Source organism: Chiloscyllium punctatum, chromosome 15 (genome assembly GCF_047496795.1).
Source record: "Chiloscyllium punctatum isolate Juve2018m chromosome 15, sChiPun1.3, whole genome shotgun sequence".
Lineage (NCBI taxonomy): Eukaryota > Metazoa > Chordata > Chondrichthyes > Orectolobiformes > Hemiscylliidae > Chiloscyllium > Chiloscyllium punctatum.
The window spans coordinates 37706393-37722195 of record NC_092753.1 but is presented as its reverse complement, the minus strand read 5'-3'; the positions used below and the strand labels follow the sequence as shown (position 1 = coordinate 37722195).

General features: G+C 41.8%; 1 protein-coding gene across 16 annotated transcripts in view; it reads right to left on the bottom strand.

Moving 5' to 3' along the window:
• The window catches only part of dmd (dystrophin), a 1983813-nt gene that overhangs the window by 1021108 nt on the left and 946902 nt on the right, over positions 1 to 15803 (bottom strand). For all 16 annotated transcript variants that reach the window (XM_072585000.1, XM_072584994.1, XM_072584999.1 and 13 more), the window contains one exon: positions 5284 to 5445. In XM_072585000.1, coding sequence (XP_072441101.1) covers positions 5284 to 5445 — 162 coding nt within the window. The remainder of the gene's footprint in view (positions 1 to 5283; positions 5446 to 15803) is intronic.

Genomic DNA, 15803 nt, shown 5'->3' with positions numbered 1-15803 from the left:
CACCCACTAAAGGAGCAGTGCCCCCAAAGCTTGTGATTTCAAATAAACCTGTTGAACTACAATCTGGTGTTGTGTGATCTCTGACCTTGTCTAACCCAGTCCAACACCAGCACCTCTGTTATACATGGCATTGGTGAGGCAACATCTGGAGTACAGTGTGCAAATGTGACCTCCTTATATAGTGCAAGATTTATGCAAGTGAAGGGATGATCTATAATCTGATTAATTGAGGCATAGATAAGAACAAAAAATTAAAGATAAGGTGGTGCTTGAAATAAACGAATTTCAGGAGTGGTTTGAGCAGGTTGCCTTATGACTACAGGTTGTAGAGGCAGAGTTCATTTCAACTGGAGCTTAGAAGAATGATGAGTGACTTAATTTAAGTGTGAATGATCCTGAATGGTCTTGACAAGATGGACATCCAAAGCATTTCCTCATGTGTGTTAATCCAGAACCAAGGGGCACTGTTTTAAAATTAGGGATCACCCTTTCAAAACAGGGATGATTTAAAACTAGGGTCACCCTTTCAGAACAGGGATGATTCCTTTTTCCTCTTAAGGTGTATTGCTTTCTTTGAAAATGTGAAATTCTGCCTCAGGTGGTGATGGAGGTGGGTGACTGAACATTTTCTAAGACAGGAGTGGAAAGACTCATGTTAATCAGGGAATCTAATTATATCTGGCTTAGACAGGAACATTGGGAATTCCAAACAAAATCAAATGGGATACCATCTTGTTGAATGGTGAAGCAGGTGCAAGGAGCTGGTTGGTATATGTCTTCTCTTATTTTCTGTATTTGCAAGCTATTTTCATGCATTAGTGATGAGGTTGAAAGCCTCAAAATACTCAACAGATTTGACGCTTTGTAACCGTTTGAGGAAACCTGAAGAGTCCAAAATATTTTGACAAGTGTTTACTGTTTGGTCCCTTCAAATGCCACTCTTTGATGATGTTCTGTATTCTAGACGTGTTTTTCATGGAGGGATTGATTACAGAACTTTATCTTACAAAGGTAAGTTCACCAATATATCGGCCACCATGGTGTAATGTTAACTTTCATTACAATACTTCAGGTGATAGTGGTGCAAAAGTATAGAAGATGTGTCATGACACACTCCTGTCATGTTTTGAACCAATGTTTAATAACCATTTGGTTTTAAAACCAAAATTGCCCTGCTGTTGGTCATAACAAATAACTTAAACACCTGCTGCAGTTCATCAATTGGTGGCAATCTGCTTTAAAATGAAATTATGACAATTTGTAGACTAAAATGGCCACCTGTTGTCTCAGTCAAATAGACAGCATTCCCTGCATTTCTTTTGATAGCTGAGGCTATTATAAATTCTTGGCTGAGTTTCAAAAGATGAGGCACCACTAACCTCTGCACGGGCTGTTTTCATGTTTTAATTGATGATTTTAACAGGAGGTTTTGTGAGCTGTGAAGAGGCAAGTTGGATTTCCAAGGCACAGATAGGTCAGTTGAATGGGTGGAAAGTGGCAGATGAATTTTAGTGCAAAGAGGAATGAAAGGATTAACTTTGGTAGGAAGAACAGACAGAAACATTTTTAAAAAAGTGATAATTTTTAAAAAAATGATGCTGGATATTCTTTGAAGGTGACAGGACAAGTCAAAAACATGCTTTATAAAGCATATGGCATCCCAGCTTCTCTCCTAAGCAGACAGGATAAAAGCAAGAAAGCTTATTTAAATGTATGTCAAACACTGGTTCAGCCTCAACTGGAGACTTTTGAGTCCAGTCTTGGGCATCAAATTTTAAGGAAAGGTTTGAAGACATTAGAGGGGAGGCAAAAAAAGGTGAACAAGAATATTTCCAAGAATGAGGAACCTCAATTAAGTAAGCATATTGGTGAAGTTAGAGTTGTTTTCTGTGAAGAGGAGATTTGCTTGAGTTGTTCAAAGTCATTGGGGGAAAAAAAAACAGATAAGGAGAAATTGTTGCCACTGGAGGTAGAGGGTTGTTTTTCAGACTGGAGGCCTGTGACCAGTTGAGTGCCACAAGGATTGGTGCTGGGCCCTCTACTTTTTGTCATTTACATAAATGATTTGGATGCGAGCATAAGAGGTACGGTTAATAAGTTTGCAGATGACACCAAAATTGGAGGTGTAGTGGACAATGAAGAGGGTTGCCTCAGATTACAACAGGATCTGGACCAGATGGGCCAATGGGCTGAGAAGCGGCAGGTGGAGTTTAATTCAGATAAATGCGAGGTGCTGCGTTTTGGGAAAGCAAATCTTAGCAGGACTTATACACTTCATGGTAGGGTCCTAGGAAGTGTTGCTGAACAAAGAGACCTTGGAGTGCAGGTTCATGGCTCCTTGAGGGTGAAGTCGCAGGTAGATAGGATAGTGAAGAAGGCATTTGGTATGCTTTCCTTTATTGGTCAGAGTATTGAGTACAAGAGTTGGGAGGTCATGTTGCGGCTGTACAGGACTTTGGTTAGGCACTGTTGGAATATTGCGTGCAATTCTGGTCTCCTTCCTAGCGGAAAGATGTTGTGAAACTTGAAAGGGTTCAGAAAAGATTTACAAGGATGTTGCCAGGGTTGGAGGATCTGAGCGACAGGGAGAGGCTGAACAGGCTGGGGCTGTTTTCCCTGGAGCATCGGAGGCTAAGGGGTGATCTTATAGAGGTTTACAAAATTATGAGGGGGATGGATAGGGTAAACAGACAAAGTCTTTTCCCTGGGGTTTGGGAGTCCAGAACTAGAGGGCATAGGTTTAGGGTGAGAGAGGAAAGATACAAAAGAGACCTGAGGGGCAACTTTTTCATGCAGATGGTGGTACGTATGGAATGAGCTGCCAGAGGATGTGGTGAAGGCTGGTACAATTGCAACATTTAAGAGGCAATTTGATGGGTATATAAATAGGAAGGGTTTGGAAGGATATGGGCCGGGTGTTGGCAGGTGGGACTAGATTGGGTTGGGATATCTGGTCGGCATGGACGGATTGGACCGAAGGGTCTGTTTCCATGCTGTACATCTGACTCCATGACTCTGTGGTGGAAGGATCAAAAACCAAAGGATACAGATTTGAGGTAATTAGCAAAAGAAGCAATGGTGACATGTTGAGAAACCTTTTTATTTTATGAGAGGTTTGAATGAACATTTCCTTAAATTATTTTTGTTTGCTGCTCCGAGGTCCACACAAGGCAGTGAGTTCCAGCAGCAGAAACCATTGATTGGCACACCAACTGGAGTAGATAGCATTGCACAGCTTATGGGAACACTGGTGAGGATTTGGGAAAGTACCTCCTGAACCTGGTGGAGGGAAGTTCAATGGAGGCATGTGAGAGGGAGTAGGACCATTGTATGGGATCAAAAATCTACAGGACTAAGGAGGGAAGGTGTGGGAGTAGCACAAAGTGAATTGCAGCTTTAATGAGGAAGTTTAGCCACAATAGACTGTTACCTGCAATGTGATCATTTTACAGAGGGGGCTTTCCATCTCAAATGTTGCAAGTGGATAAATGTATGCTTTTATAACTGTTGATCACTAACATTTAGGTTTCTTCCTTGTTTTTGTGGAGCATATGATTTTCAACATTAAGTATTTAAACATGATGGGTCTGTAATTATTACAAATTATTCTCTTGAATGTCCATTTCAATGAAAATCTTTGTCTGTCCAGAGTGAATACTGGATATCTTGCAACGCAGGATATATAGGAAGGGATGGTGATGGTGTTTGACTGGGGTGAACAAAGTTGAAAATCACACAACACCAGGTTATAGTCACTGGCTCTCCGAGTGCTACTCCTTCATCAGTTAGCCCCACTAGCTACCTGATGAAGGAGCAGCACTCTGAAAGCTTGTCCTTCGAAATAAACTGGTGGACTGTGACCGGATATATAGGGGGCATGGAGGATATACATGAGGTTTTATGGTGTATTTGGACGTAGGGATATATAGGAGCATTGAAGTAGTATGGTGGTATGGGTGAATATGGAATGAAATTGTTATGGAAATATTGGGGCACATGGATAGAGTTGGATAACAGTTAAAATGTGGCGTACATGGGCAGAGGTGACAGATTCAGATTTATATACTAAGGAAAGAGCATAACTCTCACTTCTTCAGCCCAACATGAGAAAACTAATCTGTGGTCTTGGTACAGGACATGGATTCTACAACTTCCTTTGGAATGAACAGATTTTGAAATTTTGAACAATTTAGATCAGCATGAGCCTGTTCCTGGAAAGGGGTATTATCCTTTGTCAGGAAACTGAGCTTTGTGGAAAAGGAGCAAATATGGTTATTTGAATGTATAGCTGAAAGACATTAAAGCTTAGCCAAGAGCAAACAGGTAGGGAGTGGCAACGTTACCAAGGAAAGTGGAATTTTAACATTCAACGCCAACAATGTGAAAGCTGACTCCACCATGATAGGTCATGTTGCCAGTGGGGAAAGTGGGAGTCCATGGATATAGATGAGGAACATTAAAAGAACCAAGAAGAAATTCTTGGGGATCCAAAGCAATAATGTGGCTCTAATAAAGAAGGTATTGCTGGAAGTTCTCTGGCAACACTAGACTGAAAAATGGAATAAAGTAACAGCATTACTACTGAGCTGGACAGTGAACAAAGGCATTTTCTAACAGGACGGTATGGGATTTACTGTATCTTACAAGGTGCCTTTGCACAGGAGAATGTGAAGCTTGGTCACAATTCTGAATTTTATAGGATTAAAATCAGCTAGGAAGAGGCACTGATTGGGTGTTCTACAGGAAGTTAACTGACATCTGCACATTGCAAACATCAGTTAAAGTGTGGCTATGTTAGAGGAATGGGAGAGGTAATTGATATGAAGAACAAAATGAGTGGAGAGTGAGCAGACCCCTCCAGGTACCTATGAACTCATGAGGAAAGACTGAAAAGATGAACCATAAATGACAGCACATTTAAGTGATTTGAAAAGGAACTGGGTAACCATGAACAAGCTGCTGCCAACAGCAGAAGAGAGATAATTGAAATGCTATTCCAGAATGATGTCTTATATGCAGCAAAACTAGGAGAGGCAATGTGCGTGTACAGTTTCTGTCAGAGCACCATTTTTTTTTGAAGATCCTTATATTTTACATGGGAAGCAAACATAATAAAGAATGTCATGCCTCAAATACTTGCATTTAAGAAATCCATCAAACAACAGGTCTGTTTGATTCCTCTCTTCATTCTAATTCGGAAATTGTTTCTTTTCTCTCTCAGTTTTAAAGAAAATGTTCTGCTGATTTACAATCGAACTTTAAATAAATAGCTTTCTGGCATACCTGAGCTTCTTGAGGGACCTGGGCTGCATCAATTCTGTCAGCAATGTATGACGTTAGCTGTTTGTCAATCAATGCAAGAGACTCTTGGATTAAACGAAGGGTTTTGTCCGTCTCCTGTGCTGATTGAATGCTCTGTTCAAGGACTTTCTGTCTTCTTACAGCCTGGAAGGGGCAGGGAAAAACAAGTCATTAACACTCTGCTTCATCTCTTGCATCAGCAGAACTCCAAGATCTTCTGAGAATAACAATCAGCAGTAACTTATTGAAAAAAAAACAAAGTTTCTTAGCTTTTTTTTTGTTTATTTCAATTCCACAATGTTCCATAGAAAGGGCTAGTGTATGCACTGTGTTTAAGAAGTAGAATAATAAGGATAATTTCCCAACTAAAGAGAAAAGCAAAGAGTGGGTGCTAACTCCACTTGAATAGTAATGTGTTAGCAACATTCAAATGTTCTCAGCAAGCTCATTTGCATCATTAATCAGGGATCCAGGTCAAGTGTAAAGAGCATACTAATAGCAGGAAGGAAAAACAACAAATGAGTGAGAATTAAAGGACCATGTCAGTTGAGGAACACACAAAAATAGAAGGCATCATATCATGTTAAAACTTGGATTAAATGTCAAAAGTTTTTCATTGGCAATGAAGCACCTGAACATGCCGCCCCCCCCCCCCCCCCCCCCAAACCCCCCCGGACCCCCCACCCCTCCAAATTATACACATTTTTTTAAAACCAAGTTTCCTACTGCAAAGTAATTTAGATGACCAAAAGATGAAGGGAAAGGAAAACAGCTGTGCAGATTTAAGTGAAAAAAGTGAGTGAAATTGAAGGCGAAAGCTGACAGGTGTTATTGTGAGTTACATCAGCACTGTGCTATGCTGACAGCATAGGATCTGCAACCACCTCTGTTAGCTCAGGATTCAAAAAGGCAGCTCCCTCAGCTTTGTTAAGTCGTGCAACAATATCTGCAAATACAGCAGACGTGACCATTAGGACTTTGCAGTATAGGGAGAGGCATTTGGGTGGGAAAGAGGTGAGGGACAGTATGAGATCATGGAAATTCTCTTTGATAGTATTTTTACCAGAGCTGCTGATGACAATCTTGATCATAGATTGTCTTGCTGTCAATGCATGCAGCTCTTGAATCTTCTCTGGAGCAAGGCTGAGATTTGATCTGGGACTGAGGAAACACAGGAAAGACAGAAGGGCAGGATATTTGGCTCTTTGATTCTGCTCCGCCATCAATATGATTATGACAGACAATCAAGATCTGTTCCTGCTTTCTCCCCATATCCTTTGATTTATTTCGCCCCAAGAACTGTATCTAACTCCTTCTTGAAAACATTCAATGCTCAGGCCTCAACCGCCGTGGCAGAGAATTCCACAGGCACACCTCCCTCTGGAGGAAGAGGTATCTCCTCATCCCAGTCCTAAGTTGCCCACACCATAGACTTGGGTCCCTAGTTCAATGGTCATTGAAATGATCCTTGCTGCGTCTGTCTAATCCTGTTCGAATTTTGTTGGTTTCTATGAGTTCGTCCTCATTCTTCTAAACTCCAATGAACATAGTTCTAATGATCCAATCTCTCTTCATACATTAGTCCTTCCACCCAGAAAGCAGTGTGACAAACCTTGTGTTGCACCCTCTCCATAGACAGAACATCTTTCCTCAGGTAAGGAGACGAAAACCGCCCTGGGGATTTATTGGCCTTTCATCCCATCAATTTCCCCAGTATCACTCCCTTTCTCATATTGATTTCCTTCACTTCCATCCTCTCACTAGACTCTGTGTTCCTCATTATCTTTGGGACATTATCTGTGCCCTGCTTTGTGAAATCAGAAACAAAATAATTGGTTTTCCATCTCTTTCTCCCTCATTAGAACATCCCTTGTTTTTGATGTGAAGAACTTACATTTGTACTCACTCATCTTTTTCTTTTCATATCCACAGAAGCTTTTTAAATTAGTTCCCTGCAAGCTTACACTCATTCTATTTTCCCCCTCTTTATCAGTTTCTTTGTTCTATTCTGCTAATGTTTAAACTGTCCCCAATTTCCAAGTCTGCTGAGTTTTTTTGGCCAATTTGTATGCCCCTTCTTTGGATCTAATACAATCCCCAATTGCCCTTGTTAGCTGTGGTTGGGCAACACTTGGTGTTTTATTTATGTCCCAGATCTACTAGATCTAGCACAGCCTGACCTGAACATCAGTGAGTGTGCAACTAGCAAGCAGATGACATTTTATGAGATTATTAATGAGCTGCAACACTCTACTGATGATTGGAAAGAACAGTAATTGGCAAAGTTAGACTAATCCTGCACTTTGTTAGTAATTATTCACATTATTGAATAAATGTCAGTGTCACAGCTGTACTGGAACAGGTTGAGCATCGGAGTGGTCAGTTTCACTGTGCAGATTTTAAGCATTACAGCCAAAGATATAGCTAACAGAGCCAATCATTTCTCCTAACCCTCAGCACAGTGATAGAAAAAGTCAGCAATAATTCCACAAAAAGACATCTGTTTGCTGCTAGCTCACTCAATGATGTTCAGTTTAAGTTCCACTAAAGCCATTTATGATTTTCATTCCTGAACTAGGGAATTCAACCCATCCCATATCAACCCAGCATTTCTTTTTGCAGCTTTACCCTTAATATTAATATGCTGCAGGTGAGCAATATGAATGAGCATACGGAGCATTAATGTCAGTCAAATACAAATACTTGTTCTACAGCACAGGTAGGCTTTTCCTTTACAAGCACAACTATCTTCAGAAAAAAATCAAAGCACAAATACAAGAATACAGTACTGATTGTTATAGTTATTCTCCTGATACAGTGACAGTTTGGGGTGAATTTTCCCCACAATGTGACTAAGTTGACTAAGTTCAATTTCAGCATCTTGCTTGGAGGATTTCCTCTGTGGGCTCAAGCAAGATTTCCAATAAACTTTACAACTTTCGAGAAGTGTTTCCAGGTTTTCACCACCGGCACCATTTTTGAATTCCAGATACGCATCGGTTCAAATACAGTCCTTCCCAGTTCAAGTGGGTGAAGAATTACAAAGGAGGTAGCTGAAAGGAGGAAAGTTAGAACCCTTTTTGTCTGGTGGATATGGTCGTGTGCAGAGGAACTCTTTCTTCAGTGCTGCCAGAGGACACCATGGCACCAGATCTTAGCTGGATCAGTGTGGTCCCGAGGAACACCAAGCAATGCAGGAACAGAACACATAGGCTACTGCATTCATTAAAGGGTCAGTAGTACCATTTTCATGCTGCTACCTCACATGACACTCTCCCTCTGCTACTGCACCCACCTTCTTCTCAGGCTCACGGCCTACCATCTTCTCCATTGGCTCTTATCCCGACCTTCCCAGAGACCACTTACCTTGCATCCCCTTCCTGTATGCTAGAGTCAAAAAAGTATGGCACTGGGAAAAGCACAGCAGGTGCTATACCAAGAAGAGCTAGAGAGTGAATGTTTTGGGCATAACCCTCCTTCAGGACTGCGCAGGGGGAAGGGGGCTAGGGGAAAGGTAGGTGGGATGGCGATAGTTCAGTGGGAGGTATGGAGCAGATAGGTGGGAAGGAAATTGGACAGGTAGGTCAGTTGGAGGGGTGGATCTGGAATAGGATTGGGAGATTTGGAAACTGGTGAATTCAAATAAAGTAATTGTATGGTTGTAGACTTCAGAGGCTGGAGATGAGGTGTTCCTCCTACAGTTTGTGGGTGGAGGAGGCCCAGAATGGATATGCCCTCAGTGGAGTGGGAGGGGGGAGTTGAAATGGATGGCCACCGGAAAGTGGTGCTTATGGACCAGAGGATGTTAGGTTGATTGGTGCGGACGGAGCTCTGTGCTCCCTACTTTCTCACTCGGAACATGTCATCACTTTCCCTCACCGACACAAACAGTGACAGCTGTGACAGCCACTTGTATCTTATTCAATCCCTGCCCTTATTGAAGGAGAAAGCAGGCCACAACAGGACAGAGAAGGCAAAGATGGGTGGCAGGGTGTTTGTTCACCCTTTGCATTGCTGCATTGCTCTCCCCTTGCCACACCAGTGTCAATGTATCTTTAATATGCCCAAACCTCGACCTCATTGCTCAGCTTATTCTGTCTCTTGCCTTCAGAAGCTATGAATGGCATCTACATTGCTTCAGCCCTGAAGAGAGCAGCCCACCAGTCAACATCCCCTCCTTCAACTCAGGAGCAAAAAGAAGGACCTTTCAGAGGATCATAAGGTTTACTCATGCACCCTCCACCAGTTTAGATGTAGATACCTCACTGACTACGTTACCTATAGGAGAGTCAGACGCACCTCTCTACAGCTGCCAGAAGAAGAAATGTGGCGGCAATTTAACCACTGCTAACCAAGGCAGGAGAGAACCCATGTGTCAGTCAGTAATTACTTGATTAAAATGAACACACAGAAATATCAGGCAGGTCTGTTGGAAACATTTGGGAAATTTGATTGAAGGTTGGATGAGTTTCCCAATATCATCTGTACAATGTTGGCTCGAGCATCTGTGTCTGGCTGGCTAACTCCACAGAGAGCGAGGTCTTGCAAAGTACTCAGTGATAGCTGGAGATACAGACAGCTCGACACTCAGGTTCTGAGCAAGGGTCACCTAACCTGAAATGTTAACTCTGATTTCTCTCCACAGATGCTGCCAAACCTGCTGAGCTTTTCCAGCAATTTCTGTTTTTGTTTTAGTTCTACACTCTACCGTGTTAGTGCTGGTGCTCAGCACGAATAGGAAGATGGGCAAGTGTGGTCAAGGGAATTTGATCGCACTCCTTCATTAAACCAACAAAAGTGAGCCTGCATCTGGCCAGGACACTCAGCACACCCAACCAAACCTTCAACATCAAAATAATCCAGTATAGGGCAGGCTCCTTCCACCTTCAGCTGAGGAGCCTGGACCTGTCGCAAGGTGTAGCGAGGGGGAAAAGGAAGTTCAAATGATGCCCTTGAACTAATGATAATGGGACTCTCTCACAGTCCCCCTTAACTGTGGGTCACACCCTTAGTCTTGGAGACCTGGTCATTTGCTTGAAATCCATTCTGCCTATTGGCTGAGTACATTCCTGTCACCAGATGCAGGTGTGATATGTATAGAGTAAGACATCATTCATCAACATATTCACATCTTGACTAATCATTGCTGTCAACCATGGTAAGATGCCTAGCTTTCCATGTACATTTCAAGACAAATGCACTGTCAGCCTGTAAGTTTTGAGTGAGGTGCCAATGTGCAAGGTAACAAGACAGATGCAACAAGCATCCCAGTAGAGACAAAAATAATGAGCAAGAAGTAAGTAAGCCAACAGCTCTTAGATGCACGCTGTTCTCACGCATGAGATGGGTGTGTGCCACAGTACACAAACTAGCCTGGCAGCAGCACTGGCACAAAATTGTCATTGAGTTCAAAAATGCAGCGTTGGAGAGGTGAACTGCATTCTAAATGAGTCGGAGAGGTGCCCTGCTGATGTTATGAGATTGGCGTTTGGTCAATGCCAATCTCCATGGATGCAAGATACAGGTAGTTATTGCCCATGGAGTGTCAGTTGAGATGTTGTGGAATGCTGGCCAACAATGGGTGGCTGCAGCTTCCAGGTCCTCGATCTGACTTGCACAACAGGAACTGGTCTCCATCCCGTTTCCCTCTATTGCCTGGGGAAACAACAACCTGCGCAGAATGAGGGGTGATGGGTGGGATTCTCATCTAGCCATTGAAATCTTTTCCACAAAATCTGATATCCTTTCCTCATTTATCATTCTCACCATGTCTTCGACACTGTCTCATCATTGCCCACATTGTTCAGGGACAAACACTTGCCGTGATTTTATTGGGTTCACAATGTGAAACCAAAATATTGCTCCCAAAACAAGGTATATTCAGCAGATACAAAAAATTGAATTGTCCTGCAATTTTTTTTACATTTAAGATGTATGAGACAACTTGTTACATATCACAAAGTTTCATTGTGAAAAAAACCCACACACTATGGTGATAAAACTAAAAGTAAACAGATGTAGTAATGTTTCCCCTTTTAAATTTGCACTTTGACAAAGATTGGGAAATTTGGTTTTGTAACTCAGATATTGAACCAAATGAACTTGAGAGATTCAGATTCTCAGTATATTTAAGCAAAATTGAGTTTGTTTACTACAGGATTACCAGCTCGTGTGCACTAAGCGATTTCTCATGCATTAATTCCCTACCATTACAGCTTTCACAGGAATGGCTATTGAATTTCAGTGGCTTAGTTCCACAATTTCTTTAAAATTGTGTTATGCTCAGTCCACTTGCCGCTTTCACTTTGATCATACAGCATTGCAATAACCATTAGGTTGTCTCCTGAATATGTGACCAATTATTAAAACATATAATCTCAAGTCTACTGCAGCTTGAAGTGTAAGAACCCAAATTAACTACTGACTTACTGGTAATAAAACAAATAGTATTCTACCTTAAGAATTAGCAAAGATCATAAGCAGGAACGTGCTTTCTACTGAATCAAATGAAAGCAGAAATTGCAGGAGGAATTCAACAGGTGGGCAGCACGGTGGCACAGTGGTTAGCACTGCTGCCTCACAGCGCCAGAGACCCGGGGTCAATTCCCGCCTCAGGCGACTGACTGTGTGGAGTTTGTACGTTCTCCCCGTGTCTGCGTGGGTTTCCTCTGGGTGCTCCGGTTTCCTCCCACAGTCCAAAGATGTGCAGGTCAGGTGAATTGGCTATGCTAAATTGCCCATAGTGTTAGGTAAGGGGTAAATGTAGGGGTATGGGTGGGTTGCGCTTCGGCGGGTCGGTGTGGACTTGTTGGGCCGAAGGGCCTGTTTCCACACTGTAAGTAATCTAATCTAAAGGTCTGGCAGCTTCTGTCGAGAGGAAAGCAGAATTAATGTTTTCAAATCCGTGACTGTTCTTCAGGATTGAAAGCAGCCGGGAAAAGGTGTTCTTTATGCTGATGATACAGGGTAGAGATGGGTGAGGAGTAGGGAGGTGAATAGTTGGAAAAAGTGCCCAGAGGGAGAAAGAAAAGCAGACAAAGGGCTTGCTGATATTAAGCTGGGAAAGAAATAAATGCTGAATGGGTGCTAACAGGAAGTGTGAATGGTTGAAAATGGGTTTGGAGCAACCCATAAAGAATAGGTCGTGGAGATGTGGGAGTGAGCAACAAACATGGAGAAAGGTGTACATGCTTTGAACTTGTCAAACTCAATGATGATTAAGAGTCAGAGAGTTGTACAGCACAGAAACAGACCCTTCAATCCAACTCGTCCATGCTGACCAGATAACCAAAATTAATCTCGTCCTGTTTGCCAGCATTTGGCCCATATCCCTCCATCCCTTCCTATGCACGTACCCATCTAGTTGCCTTTTAAATGTTGTTAATTGCACCAGCTTCAACCACTTCCTCTGGCAGCTCATTCCATACACACACTACCTTCTGCATTAAAAAGTTGCCCTTTAGGTCCCTTTTAAAACTTTCCCCTCTCACCCTAAACCTCTGCCTTTTAGTTTTGGACTCCCCTATCTGGAAGAAAAAACATTGACTGTTCACTCTATCTATGCTCCTTATTATTTTATAAACCTCCATAAGGTCACCTCTCATTCTCCAACTCTCCATGGAAAACAGCCCCATCCTAAACAGCTTCTCCCTGCAGCTCAAACCCTCCAACCCTGGCAACATCCTTGTCATTCTTTCAAGTTTCACAACATCCCTTCAATAGCAGGGAGGCCAGAATTTAATGCAGTATTCCAAAACTGAGCTAACCAATGTTCTGTACAGCTGCAACATGACCACCCAAATTCAATATTCAATGCACTGACCAATAACTGTGAGAGTAGTTTCACTATTCTGTCTATTTGCAACTCCACTTTCAATGTACTTTTAGTGTTCACCTGAAGATCTCTTTGTTCAGCAACACTCCTCAGGACTTTACCATTAAGTGTATTAATCCTGCACTGATTTGCCAAACCCAAACACAGCACCTCACATTTATCCAATATAAACTCCATCTGCCATTCCTCACACCACATTGTACTCTGAGACAACTTTCTTTGCTATCCACTACAGAGTCAATTTTGGTGTCATGTCCAATCTTATGAACCATACCTCCTATATCCACATCCAAATCATTTATATAAATGACAAAGTTTCATTTATTTATTGTCACATGTATCTTGTTACAACATACAATGAAAAATGCTGTACTGTGTCTCTGGTGCCATCTTAAAACAAGAAAAGTAATCCTAAAATATAAAGGTAGAAAAATGAAGAAAAAAGAAAATGTCCAACTTTCCAGTCATTCCTGTTAAATGCTCAGTCATTGGCCACGTCCCTTTCACCATGCCACTACTGGAACAAAATGTGCCACTCTTTGATGCCATCTTACCACCACCGATGCCCTCACCACTATGGGTCCAATGTGGATGCCATTGGTGCCACACCAGCCCAAACTCAACTCTGCCACCACCATGAATCTGCTCTGGGCCTACCTCACTGATGCAGCTGCTACTGACACCGTCTGGTCTCATATTGGGCCCAAACCCATCTATGCCACGCTCAATCTGCTAGAGATGTAGATGCCACCAGTAACACAAACGTCCCTCCACCGTAGCAGCTCTCAGTGGAGCTCCTGGCACCAACTATGATGCAGAAACCACTGGCAGCCAAACTCGCTGCTGTCACAAGTCTGAGCTGCTGGGCCCACTTGCCGCCACGGCTATGACTGAGCTCCTTCACAAAATGTAAGTAAAAAAAAAGAAAAAGAAAACAAGAGAAGGGAGCAAAAAAAAGAAAAGGAAAAGCCAATGGAGCATACGAGGCTCAGGGTCAGTAGTGTCCTACTCCACCACAATCTTTCTGAACTAACTGTCCTGAAGGCAGCAGATAATGTGTTGTTCCTCCAGCTTGCATTGAGCTTCACTGGATGACTTCAGTGGGCCCAACATAGAAATGTTGGCACAGGAACACGGCAATATGTTGAAGTGACAGGAAAGTGGAAGTTCAGGTCATTTTTATGGATAAAGCAGAGGTGTTCTGTAAAGTCGTCATCTAGTTGGTGTTTTGTCTCCTCAATGTAGAGGTAACACATTGTGGGCAGTGAATACAGTCGATTAGATTGAATAAAGTGTAGGTTGAGTTTAATAATTTGAGAGTGTGAACAGCTTCTTCTTGTTTATTCCCGTAACCCAAGCATCTGTCTGTATGGGCTGCTGTGAGCACAGACAACTCATTTTCAACTATTCACACAATCCATTCGCATTCATTCAGCAATTACCTCTCTCCTGGCTTACTATCAACAATCCCTTTTTGGCTGTTTTCTTTTAATTCCCATTCTCTGGGCATTCTCTCCATCTATTCAACTCACTCATTGCCCCCCACTCAAGTCACCTTTTCCCAGCTGCTTTCAGTTCTGAAGAAAGGTCACTGGCCTTGAAACATTAATTCTGGTTTTCCTCTCCACAGATGCTGCCAGACCAGCTGACAGTGTTCTCTGTGTTCTTTTCAGAACTGCAACATCCATAGCTCTTCATTTTATTCTGCTGAATGAAATGTGTGACAATCAAAACATGACAGAAGGCGATTTGCTCTGCTATGCTCTGATACCTCTGCTTATCGGCTGACTCAGTTTATGGAATCTTGTATAGAATTTCAACATCCACTTGCATGACAAATAGTTTGTTGCAGCAACATCATAAGTACCACACTATGATGAGGATGATGGCAGTCATGTGGTCCTTGAACCCACCTCTCAGAAGGCACAGAATGTCTATCCTCAAACTATCTCTAGCCAATAGTTAAAATGGTAAAGCCAAACATCAGTGTGCAAATATCTCTTCTTTCCAATTTTAAAGGATATTGCTTAATTTACTCATACATATTCCCATGTATTTCCATCCAAGATTCAGCTTGGGCCAATAACTTGGATCATAATTAATCTATGCAAGTGAAGTCATGATTTTTGTGACTTGATGATTTTCATTTCAGGTAAGTCAATCAATCAATCTGTAACAGGTTTGCTTAGGAGTGGTTGAAAATTTTGATTTTTATTTATTTACTGTTTTCTGCCAATCCATTTTGAAGTTGATCAGTGCAGTAAGAAAATATTAAAGAAATTGGTTGACAAGGTTATAAGTAATCAAAAGAATTGTTAAAAATAACACAGTATTCTAAATATTTGGAAAATATGTATAAGTTATTACATACTGATATAGAAACTGCAAAATAATTTCACATGAAAATAGGACCACCAATAATCTGCAATCAGTTGATTTATAGGTGGGATACCAGGGCTAGTCTTATATCACACTGAGCATGCTTATTATTTACAATGTCTACTTCATACCTTCAAATCATTGTTTGTGTGAGCAAATTTCAGATTAGCACATCTTTTCTGCTGATTTTCTTGCGACACTAAAGTATGGAATAAATATTTTTTTTTCCTAAAGGGACTGATTAAAATACATTCAAGAAATTGTCTCAAGTACAGATTGTTCACTTAGC